Source organism: Camellia sinensis, chromosome 4 (genome assembly GCF_055761805.1).
Source record: "Camellia sinensis isolate YWXY chromosome 4, ASM5576180v1, whole genome shotgun sequence".
Classification (NCBI taxonomy): Eukaryota; Viridiplantae; Streptophyta; class Magnoliopsida; order Ericales; family Theaceae; genus Camellia; species Camellia sinensis.
The window spans coordinates 150,438,208-150,452,904 of record NC_138964.1 but is presented as its reverse complement, the minus strand read 5'-3'; the positions used below and the strand labels follow the sequence as shown (position 1 = coordinate 150,452,904).

General features: G+C 38.4%; 1 protein-coding gene across 12 annotated transcripts in view; it reads right to left on the bottom strand.

Moving 5' to 3' along the window:
• The window catches only part of LOC114264390 (Putative thiol-disulfide oxidoreductase DCC), a 217,959-nt gene extending 210,217 nt beyond the window's left edge, over positions 1 to 7,742 (bottom strand). For 2 of the 12 annotated variants that reach the window (XR_014327662.1, XM_082866538.1), the window contains exons 1-4: positions 6,093 to 7,047; positions 4,788 to 4,927; positions 4,033 to 4,140; positions 3,686 to 3,742 (exon numbers count right to left, since the gene is read on the bottom strand). Coding sequence is in view for 10 of the 12 variants with exons in the window: in XM_082866538.1 (XP_082722664.1) it covers positions 3,686 to 3,742; positions 4,033 to 4,140; positions 4,788 to 4,927; positions 6,093 to 6,255 (468 nt within the window). In the remaining 2 variants the exon portion in view is untranslated. Of the gene's footprint in view, positions 1 to 3,685; positions 3,743 to 4,032; positions 4,141 to 4,787; positions 4,928 to 6,092; positions 7,048 to 7,068 lie in introns of those variants that run through there. The other 10 variants (XM_082866537.1, XM_082866534.1, XM_082866539.1 and 7 more) reach the window with 10 other exon arrangements.
• Between the last annotated feature and the right edge of the window lie 6,955 nt (positions 7,743 to 14,697).

Sequence of the window (14,697 nt, the reverse complement as noted above, 5' to 3'; positions counted from 1 at the left end):
CTCTCTAGATCGAGAGGCCATCCTTCTTCTTCAACAAGCCAGCACTGCCGCCGTTTGCACAGACCTCCATCGCGGCTTCAAGCAACACCGCCGAAGACCCAACCATCAACTTGTTGCAGCTTCGACAGTCGTAGGCGTCGCGGCCCAAGCTGCCACTCACCTTCGGTGCTTCTCTTCAGTGTAACGAGCAGCTCCTCACAGACCCAAACACATCGGAGCTCCATTCCTACTGATCGTAGCTCTCTCAAATCTATGGAGCTTGAGAATGCCATCACAGATCAACGAGTGCTTGTTCTCAATCTTAGATCTGTAGTCTTTGATCTCCGACCTCGGATCTGAGTTTAACCACTATGACTCCGCCGTCACGCGAATCAACAACGGCTAGTCGTCGGAGTCGCTGAAGTTGTCTCTTCTGCCTTAAATCGCCTCAGATCGTCAACAGCATTCTCAAGCTGGTGTATTTTACTCTCTAGTTGAGAGAGTCTTGCACTGAGCCCATCCACCACATGTAACAGCATCAATGTAGTTCATAGAACTGGAATTTCTGACAAGGGAAGGGCGAGAGTGAGAAGCAGCCAGGGGAGGAACAGGACGAAAACCATAGCTGGGATGGGGATCAAATTCTTCATCGCTTTCTTCGTCGGGGTTAAAGAAGTTGAAGGAGGCTTTGTCTTTGGATCCAGAAAGTTCCATGATTTGCTTGTCCCTGCACTCCGATGACTTCATTGATCCAAATTCAATGTATCTTAACAACAATCCAACCTTCTCCACTCATTTATTTTATTATTATTTTATACAAACCCTACTTTACCCACTTTACCTTTATTTATTTTATTTTATCAACAAAAAAAAAACAAAACAAAACAAAATTCCACTTTTTAGAAATCTCTCTCATTTTATCACTTTTCAACCCACCAAGGCACATGCTTTCGCCATTAATTTTTTTTTTTTTTTTATTATTATTCTTATTACCCACAAAAAAAAAAAAAAAAAAAACACCATTACAAACAATTTACCAATTTGCACAACCAACCATATTTTATTCATCTCGGGGATCAACCCCGATCACAATTTTACATAAAAAAAAAAAAAAAAAAAAATCAACAACAACAACAACAACAACAACAACAACAACCAAACAAACAAACAACCAAACAACCAAAACCACATCCACCGGCGGGATTTTTCTTCTCTACTCTGCCGCCGATCTCTTCTTCTTGCCTCCGTCCTGGGCGGCCCTTAACAGTGTTGCCTCCGTGTTTCCCACTCCACTGGGCACGATCACTCCACCCTGCTCCTCCACTCCAGCATATGGCGGACCTCCAAATCGGAACATAACGGTGGCATTCCGCTTCAGCTCCTTATTTTCAGCCTTTAGCACACTTATCTCTGCTCGCGCATCCTTATACATGCGTTGGAGCAGAGCCAGCTGGGCGTTTAACTGCTGCACCTCATTTGTCCTACTCTGCAGCCGGTGCGACAGGTTTGTGACCGCCGTCATGGTCTCCACACATGACTTCAAAATATACTGATTGGCCTCAATATCAGTTTGCACCGCCATTTTTTGCTCCACCGACCGCATCGGAAAGTTCAACGGAGCAAAACCAGAGGCGCTTGGTTGAGGTTCACTGGCCACCGCACTAGTTATCTCTCTTGTTGACTCGTTGAGGTCGGGAAAGAGAGTGAGCAGACCACGGGACGAAGAGGCCATATTCTGGGTAGCTGAACGGGAAGACGAGGCCATGTTATGGGTTGCTGAGTGTTTCAGAGAAGGGTTGGTTACAGAATGGCAACAGAGTGTTCCAGAATCTCTTTCTCAGAAACGGAAGAGTTTTTTCAAAGGATTTTCGGCGGTTTCAGACTGGTTTGCACAGCCTCCGCCTCAACCTTGGTTAAATAGCCGAGGCAGACACGCGCATCATGCGCCTCTCGGCGCTCGCCGACAACATGGGCGCTCCTTTTGATAGGCACGCCTTTTGATGGCACGCCTTTTTATGGATTGGGCACGCCTTTTGATGGCACGCCTTTTGAAAGATTGGGCACACCTTTTAAGGGTGCGACTTTTTAGGGGTCCGACAAGACTCTGTAAACTGTCCCGACACTGATTCCGGTTAGCTCCTTCAGGGGTCCGACAAGACTCTGTAAACTGTCCCGACATTGATTCCGGTTAGCTCCTTCAAGGGTCCGACAAGACTCTGTAAACTGTCCCGACATTGATTCCGGTTCGCTCCTTCAAAGGGTCCGACAAGACTCTGTAAACTGTCCCGACATTGATTCCGGTTAGTTTCTACAAGGGTCCAGCAAGACTCCGTAAACTGTCACAACAACTGTCACAACAGTGTCTGTTACAACGGTCCGACATGACCCCGTAAACTGTCTTCTACATCGGTCCGACATGACCCCATAAACTGTCTTCTACATCGGTCTGACACAACCACACAGTGTCTGCTACAACGGTCCGACATGACCCTGTAAACTGTCTGCTACAACGGTCCGACATGACCCCATAAACTGTCTGCTACATCGATCTGACACGACCATACCGTATCTCCTATCCTGTTTTATTTTATTTATCAGTTTACTTTCCTGTTTTGTTACTCTCTTCAAACTCAAGTTGGTTAGTTCCTATCCTCCTTGAGTTTGAGGGGGGCTGTTAATGTATACCTAAACTCCACCTCCACTTCACCTACTCCACTACACACTCCACTTCACCTACTACACCACTCCACCTCCACTTTACCTACTCCACTACACACTCCACTTCACCTACTCCACATCTCCATCTCCTATATAATGTACACACAATACATCACAACTTACAACAATCAATAATACAATCATTTCTCTTTATACATTAAATTTCTACAAATCAGAGATAATGAAAAGAGTGCTCTGATCTGATCTCAGGTAAAACAATATGAACATACTGCATTAGTGTAGGACACGAGCTCTACATGTTATTTAGTGTCAAAATCATCAAAATTGTCCTGTGAAGTTGTTGGCTTAAAAAAGTTCATAATATTACAATTTCGGCAAGACTGGTGTGCCTTAGTGACTTGCCGCTAGGAATCCATGCATAGCTCGGTTTTGGAGTGGATGTTGTCATGTCTGATTATGATAAAATAGGCAAGGAGGACCTAGAAGTAATTGCCATGAAATTTAAGAAGTGCATTTTTCCCCATCTAAGAATCTTCATCTGCTCCAAGTGGGCGAACTAGAATCCTTATGTCAGGATAGTTGTTTACTTACAAGCTTGTGCAGTACTCGCCCCCCCTCTCCAAAGGGGCTTATGCACACTACTTGTTGTCTACTAAACGAGCATTAGAGCGAGCGAGCGAAGCTTCTATTTAGTGGCTTCCCCTCTTTTCCCTCACCCTACTCGTTTATTTCCACCTCCTATGAAGGGTGAACACTTGGAAGTCTAATCAGGTTAAGAGTGAAAAAAGGTCCCAATCTAGCAAGGGTAAGAAACCCCCTAGGTGTTACCCTTCTATTGCATTTGAGCATTAGCATTTCCCCATTTGGTATTGAGTTTCAGAAGGCAGATTTTTAACGAATAATGAAAGAAAATAATATATAAAGGGGAGAAAGGGAGGGCAAAGTAACAGTACTAAAAATTAAATTAGAATTTCAAATAAACTAGACATCAAATGAATAGAATACTGACAATTTAAAAGGGGCATACCTCAACATCTGTGACTACAGTTCCATTAGATAAGATGGCATGAATTCTCCCCATAACCTAAGTAACAAAAAGAAGTATACCATAAGATCTTAGTTATGTGCAATATGTAGATGATAAAGTAGATTTGGGGACACAGATTGAAGTTAACACAAGAAGCCAGTCTTATGAGGTTGGAAACCGAAAATTTATTTCAGAATGATAGTAACAGATTACATATTATTGCCTACTTCCCTCCAATGCCATTGATTACTAGTATATACATATTATCTTAAAACATGTCTAGTCAGGGATTATTTAGTGTAGTTAACACAACAACAACATAGATCCAAAAAAGCTGATTAACTTACTGTTTTGTAGTCAAGGTCTTGATTCTCCTTTGGACTGTATTCATCAGAACTTATGTCAACAAACTTGATTGTTCCATATCGCTTATTCCTCTCTCTTAGCATGCTGACCTGATAATATAGTGACACAAACATAAACATTTTCACATTAACCCCGTTTTTTTCAGATATAAATACTCAACAACACAATCCCCAAACACACCTATAAAGCACCGACACTTCAAAACAAGTGTCGTATTGTATCGGACACACGGACACTTCAGAGACACATATGGAATACACCACATGGTTTGTCTCTTTATTTAATTAATTTATTTTTAGGAGACATGCTAGGGACACTTTGGGAACACGCTAGGGACATGCCAAGTTATCTTTTCTCCCATTTTATTTAGTGGTTTTGATGAATGTTAAATATTTATTGTTTTTTTCTTAAATTTAAATACTTAATAGATCATCCATAAAATATATATATATATATATATAAATTGTAAGCATTAATTTAAAAGTGCTTGTTTTAAATAAAAATAAAAAAAGAATTAGAGTTAGTTTTTGTTAATATTAATTGTTTGTGAATGTAATATTAATCTACATACCAAATAAAAATATATAAAAACATATTTTATTGTTGTGTCCCAACCGTGTCTGTGTCCCTATTTTTTTGAAATCGCCGTATCTCGTTTCTATATCTATGTCCGTGTCCGCATCTATATCCGTATCCATGCTTCTTAGCCCCACACTAGTACAATAACTGGTGATACCTCTCGCATGCAAAGCGGGCATTCACCGTCATAAAGCATTTTAATCTTCCAATTTTCGGATGACTGTTCTTCATCTTCCTTACTGGGAGCAACAGGATCCATGGTTGCCCCTTGTATTGCACAAATTGAATATTTAACTGCTGAAATAGGAAAGACGATGTACTCAAAATTGGAATATTATCAATACCCAACTAAGTGGATTACAATTCTTCGCCCAGTGATCTATCAAACTTAATTTAAGAAGATTTAACAGTATCAAATACAATTCAAAAAGAAAACATATAAATGTAAAACCAAATACGAAAACCATGAAGCCAATCTACAAATCCCATGAAGCACTTGACCCTCTTGGGGCAAGTGAGTATGTGCGACATGATTGTATATAGTCAGAACTAGTTGGGGCAAAACCCTGGATATCATAACAGAACTCAAGTTTCACTTGGAAACTATACAATACACATACATGGCTATGCATCTATTCCATTCTATTATATGAAGCACCTAACTAGAACAATTTTGAAGCTTTGTCACACTTACTTTTTTAAAGAATGCCCATATAGTAAATAACTACTAACAGAATTAGAATTCAACCCATCTTCCCCATTCATCAAACCGCCAAATAATTTAGATGTAAAATTGAAAATGCATAACATTTTCACCCACGGCTATATCTATATCTATACTATTATTATGCAAGACAAACAAATTGGATGCTTTTGAAGCTTTGTCGCAGCTTCTTCCATTCCGAAATACCCTCATGTAATTGCCCATATCAAATTTTTCAATTACTTGCAGCTTTAACACATTTATCAATTGTGCACATATATATATACACACATATATGCAGAGATTAATGCAGTATCAAATACAATTAAAAAGGGGTTAATTACACTTTTCACCCTTGTAGTTAAGCTCAAATTTCACTTTAATCCTTATAGTTTCAATTCAAACAATTTGATCAATATATAGTAAGTCTAGTTTTTATTTGGTCATTCAATCTAAATTGGAGGATAAAATTAACAATTTAGAACACTTGTTAATTTTATAAGATTTCAATTAAGTCATTCTGCCTAAATTAGAAATTGAAATTAACAATTTTGACTTCTTAATTTTCTTAGTATAAACGTAGACAAAATTAATAAAAAATTTAAACGCATGATCATATATGAAAACCATGAAACACCTCAGGAAGCATAGGCCACGAGTTTGAATGAATTAAATCCACAAAACCCCCTTAGGGCCACACAATCCGATCACATACATATATATATATATATATATACAAAGAAAGATAGGAGTGGTTACCAGATTGGGTATTTGGATGTGAAATGGGTGGAGGATGGAAAGGGTGTGAAGAAGCAGGGACATGGATTGTTGTGGTTCGGACATAGGTAGGGATTACAGGGAAGAAGAGAGATGATGAGTTTGCTCTTCTTCCAATCGTCGTTACTGTACCTCTAATTGCCATTTCTTCTGTGTGTTTTGTGTGGTGGGTTTTGATTTAGGTTAGGGACTGTTGTGTTGTGACGATGAATTGAGATCTGATTGAGAATTTAGTTTAGTCAGTTATAAACGCCTCTACCCATGAAACTAGGTGCCCACGTGGCAACAGTGGGTTCATCCATCCAAATTATTCTCGCGGCAGTGAAGACTGCACGCCGCTGCACCTGATCCCTGTCGTCCCCAAATCTATTTTCGGATTGAGCATTGATAGGGACTCTCCAATCACCACCCACAAGAAAGGAAAAAAAATTAAAAGTAAACAGAAAAATAGTCAATCAAAAAAGAAAAAAAAATATTAAAAGTAAACAGAAAAATAGTCAATCAAAAAAAAAAAAAGGGATCAAAAGGTGAAGGGAAAGGGAGTCTTAAATATTTTTTTTTCGGGTTACCGAACCTTTACTCCTCTTACACTCCGTGTGTGTGTGTGTGTGTTTTTTTTTTTTTTTTTTTTTTTTTGAATGGAAATTTTTAAACGACACTTATGGTGGAATCAATTCCAGCAACAAAAAAAAAAAAAAAAAAAGGTTTATACCCAAATAAAGTAAAATTTCTTAAAAGAAAATATTAAGGTGAAGTTATAAGCATCTTATTAAGATACATAGTCTATATTGCGAAGCAATGTCGATTATAAAAATTTAATAATAAAATAAGTTTAGATAAATAAATAGACTACATTTATAGGAAGAGTAAGCAACAATCACACTAATGATACAACCAAACACCAAAAAAACAAATAAAAGACAAAAAAATAAAATAAATAAAAATAAACCCTCAGTACCAAAGCCGAACAGTGGAAAGGCGGCGGCGGATTTGGCAAGTAGGCAAGCAAATCTGGTGGAGATGACAAAGTGGGAAAGGAGTAAAGACAAATCTAGTGAGGGTAGGGCCGTGAAGGTAGGGAGATGGCAGATTTGGTAGGTGGTGGTAGATCAGGGGCGGTGTGGTGTTGACCACGCCAGAGTGAGCTGGATGAAGAGGGAGAAAGCAAATCCAGTGAAGGCCATAGCTGGGGTAAGATGAATGGAGAGATGAGAAAAAGGAAAGAAATTCCACCATGAGGGGAAAGAACACCTCACAAGAAGGTTGGAAAGACAAAACTTCTAAGATTATTTAAGTGGAAAATCAAAAAAAAAAAAAATGAAGAAGAAAAATGGGATAAAAGGATGAGAGAGGTGGCCAGAGGTCGAAGCCCCATTCTTCACTTTAGGCGGCGCATCATGACCTAGAAGAAGAAAGAATAGATAGAGAGGCTCTTACACTCTGTTTGGATCGAGTGGTTTGATGAGAAAAGAAAAGAATCTAAAAAAATGAGATTTCTTATCACTTATTTGGATGATTAATGAGTTAAGTAATAGTAAGAAATTTGAATGATTAAGACTTTGGGTTTGGCTTCATGCTCTTGTAGCCACATCTTAAGGTGTGGTAAAAGAAAGGTCAAGAGTTTGAATTGATGGAGCTGGCGATCCCTCTAATTGTAATATAAATGTACTAATAAACTAACATCTTACAATCTTGACAAAACAAAATAGGAAGAAATGAAGAGAGATTGTAAGAAAGTGAAACCACACCAAATTTAAATTTTGAGAAATCACGATCATTTTATTTATTTTTTCACCCAAATTAGAAACCCTAAGCATTTATTTTCTTTTCTAATCTCTTGATATATCAATCCAAACGAAGGGTTAATTTTCATTGCAAAAAGCCTAACAACTTATTTAACTTTATTATTGGTTTGGATAATATGGTGAGAAACCAATTTTACATGTTTAGTTTATAAATTATATTGCAAATTATGAAAAAATTATTTCTCAATAAAAATAGTAGGAAAATTTTAGACGCATATGTTTTTAGTGAGAGTTTAAGTATACGCATTAGTGCTCATAAAATTGCTCATAAAACTAAAAGAAAAATGTTTGGCCTTGGTTTTTTTTTTTTTTTTTTTTTTTTTGAATTTCCACATCATTAAAGCTCGATTAGAGTTCTAAAATTAAGGAGACGTATCATTGCTGAAACTAAAATTAAGAAAGTCTATAGCGATGCAAATAGAATCGATACAAGATTATAATTTTCACTTTTACCAAAACACAGACTATATATACCTTCATATTTTGTAACTATTGGTAGTGTTTTTTTTTTTTTTTAATCAGAACTATTGGTAGTTTGTCCACTCATTTGCAACTCTCCCTAATATTAGATTCTATGAAATTATTTATAATATATATATATATATATATTATTTATAGTTGAGAGGTTTAAATAGGCAATTTTATATAATTGAGAGATGAATTGATAATTCAGTCATAAATTGAGGGGTGTCTAGGAAATTAACCATTTCCCAAATCAGTGCCATTATTGGGTAGCTTTCATGTATGCTGTACTTCTTCCTACTACTACTACTACTCTCTCTGTCTCTCTCTCTCCGTCTCTCTCTCTCTCTCTCAACTCAATAATGGCGTTTCTTCTCAACAAAACCATTTTTCTCTCTCATCTACGCTAATATTCATCGCTCTCCGTCCTCCTCGTGTTCAAACTTCGCTTCACTCCGAATAACTAGAGAACACAACGATGGTGAGCTACCCAGCGAGTGGTGGCTGGAATACCCCTCCAACAATCAAGTTAGCACAGTTTTAAAGAGAGAGAAGACAAAAGTGAGATAGAGCTCTAATAACCAAGAGGTCTCAATGTGTAAAAGTTCAGACCTGTTGTATGGAGGCGCCGCACAGTTTAAATAGTTCCTGCACGCACCACTCTACTCATCCTTTTTTGGACGCATGTATATATTTCCTTCTCTATTCCTTACACGTGCACGCGTCAATACTGCCAAACAACTTTTGGCCAAACTGCCAAACGGTACTGACACACAACTTTAGTGAATTCCTCTCCTTACATTCCGATTGAGCCACATAGCAAATCCTACCGAGTTACTTCCTGCATGGCGCTACAGTCCGCCCTATGAAACCGCATTACTCTCGATCAGCCAAAATCTTAGGCATCTAGCCGACTTCTTCAGCCATACCCATTCGGTCCTGCTGACCTTGCTCGGCCTTAGACCATCTCTTCACCTAGCTCGATTAATGATCCACGCCAAACAACTAGCTCGGTCCAACTTTCGGACCTTGGGCTAACTCAGCCGCGTGATCTAGAACCTCGGCCAAACTGCCCTCGGCTATGCCAACTCGGTCACGTAATTCAACGGCAAGGCCCACATCACAACTAGCTCAACCCGTTTGCTTGGCGCAAACTCCCCTCTAAATTGCCCCTTAATTCTGTTCGCATTCGCGTGACCGGAATTACATTACTAGGCCGAGCTAGACTCTTTGCTCAGTCATTGGCCTTAAATCCCTTCTATTATACATGATTGGGATTACTCAACTTCAGCTCGGTTTAGGAATTTCAAAGTTGGCGAGCAAAGTCAGCTCGACAACTTGTTTCTTGGTGAGCAAAATCTGCTCGGTAAGGAGCTTCAAAGTTGGCGAGCAAGGTCAGCTCAACAACTTGCTTCTTGGTGCATAAAATCAGCTCAGCAACTTCCTTGGCGAGCAAAATCAACTTGGCAAGGACTTTCAAAGTTGGCGAGGAAAGTCAGTTCGGCAACTTGCTTCTTGACGAGCAAAATTATCTCTGTAAGGAACTTCAAAGTTGGCAAGCAAAGTCAGCTCGACAACTTGCTTCTTAGCGGGCAAAAGCAGCTCGGCAAGGAACTCCAAAGTTGGCAAGCAAGGTCAGCTCGGCAACTTACTTCTTGGTAAGCAAAATCAGCTCGACAGGGAATTTCAACGTTGGCGAGCAAAGTTAGCTCGATAACTTGCTACTTGGCCAGCAAAATCAGCTCGACAAGGAACTCCAAAGTTGGCGAACAAGATCAGCTCAGCATCTTGCTTCTTGGCAAGCAAAATCAGCTCGGCAAGGAACTTCAACGTTGGTGAGCAAAGTCAGCTTGGCAACTTGCTTCTTAGTGAGCAAAATCAACTCAGCAAGGAACTCCAAAGTCGGCGAGCAAGGTCAGTTTAGTAACTTGCTTCTTGGCGAGCAAAATCAACTCGGCAAAGAATTTCAACGTTGGCAAGCAAAGTCAGCTCGACAACTTACTTCTTGATGAGCAAAATTAGCTCGGCAAGGAACTTCAAAGTTGGCGAGCAAAGTCAGCTCGACAACTTGCTTCTTGGCAAGCAAAATCATCTCGGCAAGGAATTCTAAAGTTGATCAAAACCATAAACAAACATCTTGCCGAGCAAAATCCGTCCAAAGTTGAACAAAACCATCAACAAATCTCTTGTCGAGCAAAATCCGCCTATTAAGGAATTCCAAAGTTGGCGAGCAAGGTCAGCTTGGTAACTTCCTTCTTGGCGAGCAAAATCAGCTCGGCAAGACTTCTTAGCAAGTAAAATCAACTCGGCAAAGAATTCTAAAGTTAATCAAAACCATCAACAAACCTCTTGCCAAGTAAAATCCGCCCGTCAAGAAATTCCAAAGTTGAATAAAACCATAAACAAACCTCTTGCCGAGCATAATCCACCCGGCAAGGAATTTCAAAATCGATCAAAACCATCAACAAACTTTTTGCCAAGCAAAATCCACTCACAAGGAATTCCAAAGACAGAGAGCAAAGTCAACTCAACAATTTACACCTTGGCGAGCAAAATCAACTCGGCAAGACTTCTCGGTAAGCAAAATCAACTTGGCAAGGAATTCTAAAGTTGATCAAAACCATCAATAAATCTCTTGCCAAGAAAAATCTGTTCGGCAAGGAATTCCAAAATTAAACAAAACCATTAACAAACCTCTTGCCGAGTAAAATTCGCCCAGTAAGGAATTCCAAAGTTGATCAAAACCATCAACAAACCTCTTGCTGAGCAAAATCCATTTGGCAAGGAATTCCAAAGTTGAACAAAACCATCAACAAACCTCTTGCTGAGCAAAATTTGCCCAGAAAGGAATTCTAAAGTTAGCAAGCAAGGTCAGCTTGGCAACTTGCTTCTTGACGAACAAAATCAGCTCAACAAGACTTTTTGGTGAGTTAAATTAGCTCAGCAAGGAATTCTAAAGTTGATCAAACCATCAACAAACCTCTTGCCAAAAAAAATCCGTCCGGCAAGAAATTTTGATCTTTTCGTCAAAATGACCGTCAGTTGTCCCTTGGACTGCGCTAAATCTGCTTGGTGGGACGAAAATACAACAATTCTCAAAAAATGATCTACTTGTTTCATTACGTCAATAGTAGAAAGGGTTACAAAAGTAAAACTAAGAATAAAAGTTCATATGGCAATATTCGGTGTTCCGAAAATAGATCAACAATTTATATTCTGCGAGTTTTATGTCCCTTTTCCTCGGCCTTCTTACTGACGTCTTCCAAAACTAAACTCCCTAGATCTCTTCCATGGTTAATTACACGACCATCCTCTTGTCCAACTGCATTGACTTTTCCCACGATTCTTTTGTCCGCCACTACTGGATTTGTCTTCATAGCAGCCGCAACCATGTCATGTTCAACTTTGATGTGTTCATTAATCCTTTGCATCAACAGCTTCATTGTTGTGGGTTGATTTATCGTGAGCTTATCCCACAGCCCATGTCCGATTAGAAGACCACGCTTGTACTGGGTGATAACCAACTTTGAGTGGGCATTCATATATCTCGTTGAATGTCTCCTAATATTTGGCATTGTACGCCTTCAAGGAGTCGCCTATTTCCATCTTGATTCCCAAAAGGCGGTTGACTTATTTAGGTGTTTTGGTGTTGGTCTTGAATCGTGTCACGAATACCTTCACCAATCATAACCTACATCTCGATACTTTCTTCTGACAGCCTCTCAAACCATTACAGGCTTGACTCACCCAAACTCAATGGAAAAACAAGGCACGTGAGTGCATCATTTCGCATGTGCCCAGTCATAACCTACCGAAAATGGCTTACGTACATGTACGGATCGGTCTTTCTATTATAGAGCATAAACATTGGTTGATGGAACCCGGGGGGGAGCGGTGTGTTCTCGATCTCTACGGAAAAAGGGATGGCGCTCAACCTTGCTAACTCTTTTTCTAGTGGCACGTATGCCGCCATGCGTGGTGGTGGCATGGAGACCTCTTCACTAGCTCGCCCTCTAGAGGCCAACCGCTGCAATGCAGGCACCCTTTGAGTTTTTCATCAGTGAGCTCGTTTCTCCAACACATCCCTCAAGTCTTTTGAACTGTCAGAGCATGAATATCTCAACGCCATCGTCCGATGTGAGGGGTGGTAACTGCTGTCCTACGTACAAGATGTCGCCGCCGGCACGACGTAGTCTCCAACTCTGAAGTTTCTTGTGACGAAGAGTAAAGGGATACAACGTCTATTCTGACTGTCAGAACGGCAAGAATGGGTGTGCTCACTGTGATTCCCCACTCCAGCAACGCCCTTTTCCCTTCATCTAGCATTTCATGGCCTCCATCTCCGTCACCATCTTCTTGATGATAGTATCTTGATCTCTCAACTTGTCTTCCAGCTGCTGAGTGTGTGAGTCTCGCCATTGTAGACACCCCAATTTTGACCGGCCCTAAGACTTGGGCGCTTTCTTTTAATTACCCGATGATGACAATTAGAATGTGTTTCTCACAGAATCCACAGTAAGAGAGATGAAATTTGAACTTTAATCTCAACCTTCACCATTATGGCCCAATTGTTTTAAACTACAAAATATTTTATTAGTATAGTATTTTGTAATTTTGAATAATTTTATGTGTTTATTCATATTTTTGGTGTTTTTATATAAATTGGTATAAATTATATATTTTTGTTATCATATATTATATTATATATATTATAAAATAAAAATTAAAAAAAAAATTATGTCGGTCAGCCCTTGGCAGCCGACATCCAAATCCAAGCACATAATGCATATATATATTCTATTAGACATTTATTATATTATATGTATATAGTTTGTTTGTGGAGAGAGTTTGGCTGGCCTGCTGAACTCAATTGCATATAGATATATATTATATAATATTTATATTATTATATTTTATTTTGTTTGTTTGTGTCTTCCTAGTTGTTGCTTATATAAAGCAATCAAATGGAGAGGAGGAAGGGGGGATCAGAGAGAAAAAAATGAAGTGGTGCGAGAGAGTTTGAGAGAAAAAGAATCAGAAATAAAGAAAATTAGTTTTTTTTTTAGAGAGAGAGAGGGAAAATAAAATATTTTATTTGATATTATTATTTCCATTTCATCAATATACCATTCAAAAACCAACCACTAAAGCTGCAATTTCAAATTTTGGATTAAGAATTGAGAACACATTCCATAGACTTGAGAGTAATCAAAAGAAAGTTTGTGACTCAGAAAATTCATCATTTTCGCAGAAGGTGAGTTTTCGCAAATTTTCATTTAATTTAAAAATGTGATATAATTTGTTTAAATACTTCATTTACTTCCTTTCATAACTGTTTTTTTTTTTAATAGCTTTAATAGGAAGGCGCACCACCCACATACCTGCTGTAATTTAAATATTGTATATAAACTGTTATAATTTATTAATTTAAATAATTTACCCCACCGGATGAATAGTAACCTCCGGCGGTAAATAGTAAAAATGGTAGGTTTCTCTCAAATTCTTTTGGGGCTATTTTCCAACATCTAAACTATGTGATTTGAAGTCATAAAAGTGGAGGGGTTAGCCACTCTTCCTTCTACTTGTTTACTAACTTGATCCTATTTAATTTTGCTCGCTTTCTATAGCTTAATTCAGCACTATTGTATACTATTTAGGGGGGCTGTTTAATTTATTTCAACAATTTATGTTTTAAATATCAAGTTTGTTTGTACTAACCAATTAATCAACTTCGCATAATCATCTCTGCAACCTCCCTCCATTCTTTGCTTATTTCGATTAAAAAGTTGTGAAAAATTAAGATTGTGGTTCAAGTATAAGAAAGGAACTCTTCCATACTTAATGGTTTAATCTCTTCGAAGGTTCATTACTAATGGTATAAATGCTCTATGCTTAATGGTTTAATCTCTTTGGAGATTCACTACCACATGCATAAAACGTTTTATGCTTAGGAGGTTCATTACCAAAGGTATAAAATGCTCTATGCTTAATGGTTTAATCTCTTTGGAGATTCACTACCAAAGGCATAAAACGTTTTATGCTTAAGTGGTTCATTACCAAAGGTATAAAACGTTCTATGATTAATGGTTTAATCTCTTTGGAGATTCACTATCAAAGGCATAAAACGTTTTATGCTTAGGAGATTCATTACCAAAAGTATACAACGTTCTATGCTTACTGATTTAATCTTTTAGGGGATTTATTACCTAAAGCATAAAACGCTCTATACTTAACGGTTTAAATTCTTTGGAAGTTCACTACCCCAAATGTATACATGTTCTTATACTAAAGCACAATCTTTTATTTTTTATTTCTCTTTA